This window comes from Miscanthus floridulus, chromosome 5, assembly GCF_019320115.1.
Source record: "Miscanthus floridulus cultivar M001 chromosome 5, ASM1932011v1, whole genome shotgun sequence".
Lineage (NCBI taxonomy): Eukaryota > Viridiplantae > Streptophyta > Magnoliopsida > Poales > Poaceae > Miscanthus > Miscanthus floridulus.
The window spans coordinates 146,469,468-146,479,042 of record NC_089584.1 but is presented as its reverse complement, the minus strand read 5'-3'; the positions used below and the strand labels follow the sequence as shown (position 1 = coordinate 146,479,042).

General features: G+C 42.9%; 1 protein-coding gene across 2 annotated transcripts; it reads right to left on the bottom strand.

Annotated features, from left to right (window-relative positions):
* Positions 1 to 3,699: 3,699 nt before the first annotated feature.
* LOC136454019 (probable ADP-ribosylation factor GTPase-activating protein AGD11) lies at positions 3,700 to 8,026 on the bottom strand. 2 transcript variants are annotated; one of them, XM_066454572.1, is made up of 9 exons: positions 7,506 to 8,026; positions 6,807 to 7,378; positions 6,045 to 6,138; positions 5,598 to 5,673; positions 5,116 to 5,279; positions 4,816 to 4,993; positions 4,616 to 4,738; positions 4,427 to 4,522; positions 3,700 to 4,319 (listed from the first exon to the last, which is right to left on the bottom strand). In XM_066454572.1, exons 1-9 carry the CDS (start codon positions 7,562 to 7,564, stop codon positions 4,038 to 4,040), a joined length of 1,644 nt encoding a protein of 547 aa, XP_066310669.1. In that variant the 5' UTR covers positions 7,565 to 8,026; the 3' UTR covers positions 3,700 to 4,037. The 2 variants fall into 2 exon arrangements, with proteins under 2 accessions (XP_066310669.1, XP_066310670.1); XM_066454573.1 differs by having other exon boundaries at positions 6,819 to 7,378.
* Positions 8,027 to 9,575: the final 1,549 nt, after the last annotated feature.

Sequence of the window (9,575 nt, the reverse complement as noted above, 5' to 3'; positions counted from 1 at the left end):
CTAAAAAGTGTCAAACTATATTTTATTTTAATGGGGTTGCACAGATCTGGGTCCCTCGACAATATGTAGTTTTCAGGAGTTGTTGAGCACTGAGTGTCATCGTCAACGGCCCCTCACCCTTGTCACTGTCGTTGCATTTGCCGCTCGTGGCATGGAGGTCACGAGCCCCAACGTAGCAATGAGCTTGGCAGCTGAGGGGCAACTCAATTGTTGATAGCGTGTTCATGGAGCCACTAATTTTTTTTATTTGCAATTATACATTCTACTAGGAACAAAGTTCTCAGAGACTTGTTCAAACAATTTACAATGACATGTTACTGTTGTGATATGATGCAGTAGCAGCTAGATTTATAAATACACTATGCATCCGTAAATAATGCGGCGAAAAGGACATGCTAAAGAAATCTAGAAAAAATTCCTAAGCAAAAAGAAAGACTTGCAACAGAGCATCCACAAGGTTTCTTGGCTCTAGTACAAAAAGAAAAGTAGCTTCAGCACATAAAAATAATAGTAAATATTTGAAATAGGAGTATATCAAACACAAAACTTCTATGCACATCAATTATTAAACTTTCTTAGTCAACTGATTCAACAACTTAGTTACTGAATTCAACCTAAGAAATAAAAAAATAAACCATCTAAAAGATTTATAGAAAAAAATTCACTAAGATTGAATCCAATACATATGACCAGTCAAAAATTAAATACAATATCAGAGAGGACAGAGACAAGCTATGGTAAACATTGTTGATGAATGGGCAAGTGGCTACCTTCTGCCCTACAGTCTCACCGACAGTCCTTTCTATCCTAGCCAAACACTTCCTCTATTGTGAGTTCTATCGAAGCATGTTAGTGCTCAAACATCTGAAATAATTATCATAGGAAAAATAAATTGGCTCCACGCCTCTACCATCCTCGAAGGATTGCTGCTATCTCATGAAAAAACTGATAATGTGAACATGGAATTTTACTTTTGAAAGCAACACGACCTGGTGGTATGTAATTTCTATGCATGTAGGTAAAGTAGACATTAATCTATGTCAACCTATCTAGTATACACTGTCCAGCCAACTTGGGCAACATCTGGAAAAAGTTCCCCACATGGAAAGGAATTGCAATATCTGCCATCACTGTAGTTTGTAGCTAAACTACCATCATAGAAGCAATACAATAACACAATATCTCCACACATCTTCACATGTCACTATGTCAGTGTCAAGCCCGTACGAAAAATGGAAGATACAAAATGTGGCTCACCTGCTTCCCTAGGTGGAAACTGGAGAGGGGTCGGACATCAAGCCTGTCAGTGACTCCTGCAAGCTGCAGCACTGTACGAGAAAAATTGTAAGTTGATTTGGAATCAGGAATCAAGTTCTCACAAGAAATGCAGTACCATTTGGAGGGTCATGATTGAAACCACCTAACTCCATAGCTAGCAAAAACCTTATGTTTAGTGTTATTTTTCCTGTATATTAGTAAGTGTTGTTCAGAGAAAGTCCATGTTTCAAAATTAATCATAAACTTCAATAAACTCAACATATACAGTGCTCTAGCATAGTGTTCATTTGCATAACTGGAGTGCTTTTATCTATTGTAATTTTTGCCTTAAGTAGGTGCATAACTTGATACAATGAGAGCGAAAGAGTTTTAATTTCACAATTGCGGACAGACCGACCCCAAAAGACAAATCAGATCAAATGATTCAGAGAAGGGGAGGAGGATTACGCGAGGCGGAGCATGAGCAGGGCACAATCCTTTTGGTTTAATGAATAATACCTAATCCATAACTCCACGCCTAATAATGCAATTGCAAGTTTTGATTGAGCCTGAGCACTTGTTGGCGCAGACGCTCTTGGGCTTGTGCCTGAACAACACCTTCTTCTTCCTATGCAAGGTGTTCTCGTTTCTCAACGGTGAGCACAACCTTGCCTGGCTCGCTAGCACGGGATGCCTCCTCACTGGATCCCATCTTCTTGCCCTGTGTAGGAGCTAGGAACCATGGTCCGCTGGCACAAAATCCTCCTCGTAGTTCACATCAACCAGCAGCATCAGGTCCCATGTCAGGATTGCAGCAGCCTACAATGAAATGGCTATGTCAACAATCCAATTGGAACATGAATGCCTTCAACACAGTCAATAAAATTAGAATTGGAGGTTAAAGTTTATTTCCTTATCAACACTATTTTCATACTTGTAAGTGGCAAATTACGGAAGCAGTGCTAGAATCCCAATTTTAACCCAAGGAAACACCATAAAGAAAAAAATGTACTCACTGATTTTTTTCTTATCCTGAACAAGATTACATATAACCTTATCATGCGCCACACAATCTCATTGATAATAACAATATATCAACCGACGGCATGGAATGAACTAATATTTGCCCAGAGAGTTATTCTAGTAATACATCTGCCGATATCCATAGAGACTCTTCACTACAATCAAAGAAATAAATTAAAAAAATATGCATCAGTGACCATGGTAGTACCATACCTGATCTGCCAGTGATATTGCAATATCGATTGCTAGCTTATTACTCCTCGCATATATGAAAATTCTTGTCCTCATTCTCTCATAAAGAGCAATAGCAATAACAAAAGAAAAAAAGAAGACCCCATAAAAATGTTATAAATCTAGCTGCATTCATGAGTTTGGCCTAGTTAATTTACAACACCCGATTGGTGTACAGATCATGCATATTACATAGTTTGACCAGTATGGAAATTTACACAAGGACTCCTTATATGCCACAAGGTCATATGACATGCATACACAAATGCTGATCTCTCTGTTTTAATGTGTTTGAACCAGATTGACATTAGCAAAGGATACCGACATGATTGAGATTGGTTCTGAAACTTGAACCTACTAAACTCAAATTTTCAACACTAATTTATGACATGAACAAACAATGAATGATCAGCCTATTGACTGAACCAAGCATCCAAGAGATTTCCACTCAGCAGCAGGGAATTTCATCAAACACCTTACATGCATATCTCAACTGACCAAGAGTGCACAATCGCAGACAGAGAGGGGCAGGGTACTGACGCACCTATTCCTTGTGCGCGACCAGCACATCCTCATGCGTGGTGGCCCTCGTAGTTGATTGCCTCCATGCACTTCGCTAGCGCCCTCCTCGACTTAAACTGCTGCCACCACCGCGTCTCCGCCCTGCACTCCAGCCTGCGAGGAAGAGTGAGAGAGGAGGAAGAGGGAGGCTGGAGGCATGACAGGAAGAGGGTGGACAGAGGGCTCATCCCCTCGATGGTGGTATGGCCGGCCGGCCGCCATCCATGCCGCAGTGAGCCCCGCCCCCGACCAGGTCCTTGCCTACCAGTTTCGGCGCCACGACACCTTCCTACTGCCAGATCGAGCTCCCCATCATGAAAGACACCTTGGCGTGGGCGGGGGCAGGGAAGCCGGATCCAGGGCCGGTGCTCGGCCCCCTCCATGGCGCTCCAGCTCCCTCCATGACGGCCTTCGTCCGGCGTTGCGACGCGCAGCCGCGACTCCTCCATGGTGGCACGGGGGCGCAAGGGCAAGGGGGAAGAGGAGGCGTCGGCTTTCACGACTTTCCTTCTAACTCGATCGCGGGGAGGCGATCGCACCGCGAGGCAGAGCGACGTAGGAGATTAGGACGCGCGGTATCGCAAGGGGAGGGGCGGACCGACGGAGCGACGATTGTCGCATGAAACGGTGGTCTTACTTTCTTTCTTTTTAGTTGTAGGAGATTTGCATCAGTTCATATGGTTGTCAGAAACAGAGGCTAACGAAGTACACAACCAACCAAGTGAAGCTGGACTTCTACCGAACACGCCTGAAACCAAAGCAGGGCCGTGCTAAAATGGTCTTCACTTCTCATTCGCCTGAACCTGAACAAATCACAACTTCCATCCTATAATATCCCTTCCCAGCTTTACAGATACAAATATACAATCCACACATGGAAACCTCAACGCATGGTTGAATTCTGGTCTCATGCATTGTAACGAAGTTGTTCGTGTGATGTGGGCAGCCCCTTTCTGCAGGCACAGCTATTGAGTGAGAGGGACGCACTCGAGCTCCATTTCAAGCTGGCCACGCTCAACATTCTGAAGCCTGACATTGACCACCTGCTTCACCTTGCCGTTGACGATGGAGATGGCGCTGTCCCTCGGGATCCAGATGCCATCCTTCGCCATCCATTTGTTAAGCTGCGCGGTGTCTGCGATGGACGAGGTCTCGAAGGCTTTGGCTGCGGCAACCAGCGGCTGGATGTTGATCTCAGCCTCCCCCATCCGGTCGTCAGTAGTGAACGTGTCCTTGTCATAGACTTGCTGTCAGGAGGTTTCAAGCATGTAAGGCTGGTGGCCAAAGTAAGCAAGCGCATCTGATAAATTTCCTGTGCACCTTAAACCTTAAGAGAAGCAATAACAGTGCTTACCAGTTTAAGCAGCGGTATCGGGTCAGGTATTGAAAGCATAAGTCTTTCATTCCATACAGGATTTAGGCTGCTCTTTACCACCTTTGTTTTCATTGTCTTCACAGGTGAAAAAAAGGAACCATGAGTCATGAAACAGAAAGGCTTTGCATAGCCCTCGGATGCACTTTTGGTGAATTTGGAATTGCTTACCTGGTGTCCTAGGTTAAGAATAACATAAGGATCGCTTGACATGACATCACGGATAGCTAGATTTGTGCCTCTTAGGATGTCAACCTTAATCAATCCTACAAATTCTACCATACCCACCTCGATCTATAAGATAGCAGAGGGTCAAATAGTTTTCAACATTTAAAGCAGACTAAAGTGAATTTGGAATAATGCAATCGTACTGTTTTCTTTGCTGTTTTGGACTCATGTTCTTTTCTCCTCCAGCTGTTCCTGAATGAAAGGCCTAAACCATGTCGACTTGAACTAGTACTATGGGGGTGGTGATTATGTTTGTCGTTGCGTCGCGGAGGGCATGAAAGCTGGGGGTTAGTCAAAAACTGTTGAGCCTCGTATTTTCGCCTGCATGCTCATATATGCAGATAAGAAGGCGAAAGATCATTTATCTGGCAAATGTATATAAATAAATAAAATGCTATGCAAATGTGTCAAGAAAGACATCAAAGATTGAAATTAACGTCTACCTAATAAAATCATTGCGCTCCTCTGCTGAACAATCTTGCTTTGGCTTCGTGCAGTTTTCAGGCACAAATGCCTCATATATCATGTTTACAGCAGCATTCCCACCTGAATCGGCTAAAATATCAACTTGCTCATCTGCCCACTCATCTAGCTTCACCGAAACCACCTGAAATAGACAGATTTCTGGTCAACCCCGAACAGTGAATATTCGAACCACTAAACTAAGGTAGATTTGAGCATGCTCTAGTTCTCAGCCTCTCACTGAACTCGAGTGATTCATGGTGACAACCGTGTTGGAAAGACATTTCACAGGACTATTCATGTGCATTTATGTATTTAGTGGTAACAACACATCCAATAGCCATTCATATGAACAAATCTAATAAATAATGACCATGAAAGATGGGAGACCAAAAACAAATGGCTAGTGTGAACCAGTATGTGCTCCAAAGGTCATAATAGAACACTTTAAGACATGTCTTACCTTGGATATATGTACTCCAAGACTTCTATGAGCTCCTGAACACTTGATGCAAATGAAAACACCAAAAGTCAATGACCTGCAAACCAAAAAAAAAAAGGATGAAATGGTAACATGCAGTATGCAGGTTGTTCACTGCGTTTTTTTTTTAGGAAACAGGTTGTTCACTGCGTTGATAAAGAGAAGATATTTCTACCACAAAAAGACCTGTAACACAAGAAAATTGTCACATGAGTCTATGTGAATAAAAAATGGCCAGGCGGAGATGGGTACCCAAGTTTGCATTTTAGTGTTTTCAGCTCAGGTTCAGTAAAGCAGAGGGACATGTAATTCACTGCTTCTTTCATATCAACCAACATATGGTATTTTTTATTTTTCGAAATAACGCATGGATAAAAAGAAATGCAGCAACAAAAAAAAAAAGAATTAGTACAATTGATGGATACTTACACCCATTTTGGATCTGGAGCACCACAATCAGCACAAGATCTGTTTGCTGGTTGGTTCAGAAGATGACCTAACCTCTCAGCTGCCTTAAAGGGACCTGTTAGCAATCATGGAAGCACATAGGGTCAATAGCATTTTCGAGAACACACGGATTCAGTCGATATGAGTATATGACAAACGGAAGATGTATATGCAACAACTTTTACTAGTTTTCATGTAGCGGCAGGAGGCCAGGCGGCCAGCTTAGTCAAGATGATTATTTTTCTTGATTTAGTAAACACATATAGCCAAAATAAAATAAACTTGCAGATTGTCTATGATAGAAACTAATCCTAGTTTCCTAAAAAAAACTAAGCCTAGCATAGTCGGTGTGTGGAGTCGTGCCTAGACACTCAAGTTTGACTCTCGATCAAGACGAATTTTTGTGCTTATTTCTTATAGAGCCATCTAGTTCATCCTTAGTTGATCTAGTTTTTGTTTATGATTAATAACAATATTTTTTCTTTGTACTCAAAGGGTGCTAGTTATGCTAATAAAAATAAGATTAAAAAGAAGGAAGGGGTACAGTTTCATTATAACTGAGAAGCATCCAGATAATGCTAGAACTTGAAATTCTGAAGTGTTTTATTCATTAATGGAATTGCAAACTATATGCATTGGGAAAAAAGGTTATAATTGCAATCAAATACAGGGTAGAATCTAGGTTTATCCAAAGCAAAGAATGCAGGCTTACAATTTACAGAGGGAGAGAAATAGGAGCAGTACATGTAACAAAACCTTGGTTACTGCATTGGTCATCAGCATCTGTCTTGGTTGGCATTCCACAGACTTTGGAGCCTAGGTGATCGGCATGGTCGTTACCATCCATCTTGGCCTCTATGCCACGTACTTTGAAGCCTTGGCAATCGCCTTGGTCACTAGCATTAGCATCCATCTTGGTTGCCACCCCAGATACTTTGGAGCCTTTGCGGTCGACTTGGTCATTAGTATCCATCTTGGTTGCCAATCCACAGGCTTTCAAACCTTGGCAAATGCCATCGTCAGTAGCATCCATCTTGGATTGCAGTTGCAATCCAGAGGCTTTCAAACCTTGACGGACGGGGTGGTCATTATCCATTTTGCCTGGCAATTCACAGGCTTTGCCTGGCGATTCGCAGGCTTTTGAACCTTGACGATCGGCATGGTCGTTGTCCATCTTGGCTGGGAATTCACAGGCTCTGAAGCCTTGACGATCGGCACGGTCATTGTTCATCTTGCCTGGCAATTCACTGGCTCTCGGACCTTGGCGATCGCCATGTTCACTAGAATCTATCCTTGTTTGCATTCCGCACGCTTTCCTGGAAGAGGAAAAAAAATGGCTGCATCAGTTTCTGAAAAACCAGAATGGATGCACAAAACGACAACCGCAACCATGAAACGACCAATCCAGTTGCGAAATCGGGGATGCAAAGAACATCAGCGTACCTTCTGTTATATGGCTTTGGGCTATCAACAAATCTCTGCATGGGATTGCGCCCCTCCATCTTCTCGGTTCTCGTCCCCAACGCCGCCTCCCGTTCTTGCGCTCCTCTACATCGTCCTGTCGGCGGGCGGCCTCAGCGCGGGCGGTCAGCGAAAAAATCCGAGACACAGACCGGATGAACAAGGGCGTCCATCCCAGGAAGGAGCGTCTGGATTTCAGTGCCCACGGGTCACGGCAGCGCCGCCGAGATTCTGCAGGACAGAAGGAACCGACGGGAGGTCCGGATAGATCACACGTACGACTCCTTGGCAGAGGCGACGACGTCGAGGTAGAGAGGTGCGCGCGGTTGCGGTCGAAGGATACTTGGACGTGCGCGGAGGGCGGCGCAGGGCCTGCGCTGCGATGCTAGGCTGGGGCGGGGAAGGAGCGGTGGTCGTTGGAATCGGAGATGGGCTGGAGAGGGCCGAACGAATCCGAGGAATGCACTGCGCGTGGGGCGGGTGGGGATGGAGCCTGGGTCGTGCTCGGTGCTCGGTGCTCGGTGCTCGTGCCTGAATTATCCATACACCGAATGTGGGTGTCCATCATCAGGCAATGCCGAATGCGACCACAACGTGGGGATCATCAGTCAATGGAATACAACTGGATACCGCCCTTGTTTAGTTGGACCTCAAAATCCAAAAAGTTGTTACATGTCACATTGAATGTTTGCGGCCCGTGCATGGAGCATTAAATGTAGACGAAAAGAAAAACTAATTACACAGTTTGGTGAGAAATTGCGAGACGAACGTTTTAAGCCTAATTAGTCAATGTTTGGACACTATTTGCCAAATAAAAACGAAGGTGCTACAGTAGCCCTAAAATCCAAATTTCGTGAACTAAACAAGGGCACACTTGTAAAGAATGGCACCAAGAATGGCAGCACATTGTCATTTTTTTCTCGGTGCTCGTGCCTGAATTATCCATGGCCGTCGTCTGACTGTCTGAACGAGACACAGAATGTGGGTGTCCATCATCAGGCAATGCCGAATGCGACCACAACGTGGGGATCATCAGTCAATGGAATACAACTGGATACACTTGTAAAGAATGGCAGCACATTGTCATTTTTTTCTCGGTGCTCGTGCCTGAATTATCCATGGCCGTCGTCTGACTGTCTGAACGAGACACAGAATGTGGGTGTCCATCATCAGGCAATGCCGAATGCGACCACAACGTGGGGATCATCAGTCAATGGAATACAACTGGATACACTTGTAAAAAATGACAATGTGCTGCCATTCTTGGTGCCATTCTTTTTTTCCAAAATTATTTTCTGGCGTTTGAATATTGTACTATTTCGCCAGCGTTCTTAATCTATCTTAAAATTTTTAGGAAGTTATTTGTTTTGGACAGAAGGGGTAGATAACTAATTTCTTCTTTCATATTATACTATTCTTAGGAAATCCTTCACGCTTATGAGGTTTTGCCATGATTTTCCAATAGAATTCAGCACACATATAGCTCACAATTTTGAAACTAAAATGTTTTAAGGTTTTCCTACAAAACAATGATTGTATTTTTTATGTATTGACTACATATTATCCTTAATGATATTTTTTTAACTGGCCAAGTAATAGACATCATGGTTACTTATAGAGAGAACTATGTCACCTCTGGCCAATATATTGTTTTAAATCAGTCTTCCCTCTTTAAATAAGTTCTCTTTTTCGTCGAAACTGCCTAGAGTTGTATATACCAAAAATATCGGTTCCATCTGCGTATTCAATAAACTTTAGTAATACAAAACCATTACCTCCATCTCGAAAAATATAACTACAGGTTTGGTTAAAGTTAAGTTATCTTAAATTTATATAGTTTTTAAAAATATTACGATTCACGACTCCACATAGGTATATACTATAAAAATATATTCTACAACGATCTAATGACATTTTTTAGTATTTTATATATTTATTCTGGGATTTAACAACGTTGTTTTCGATAGTGAGACGTCTATGATGACTTCATCAATATCTAGATTTGTCATTTTCAGTCTCAGTCTTTTTATGTCTAAAAAATGAGTCGTCATA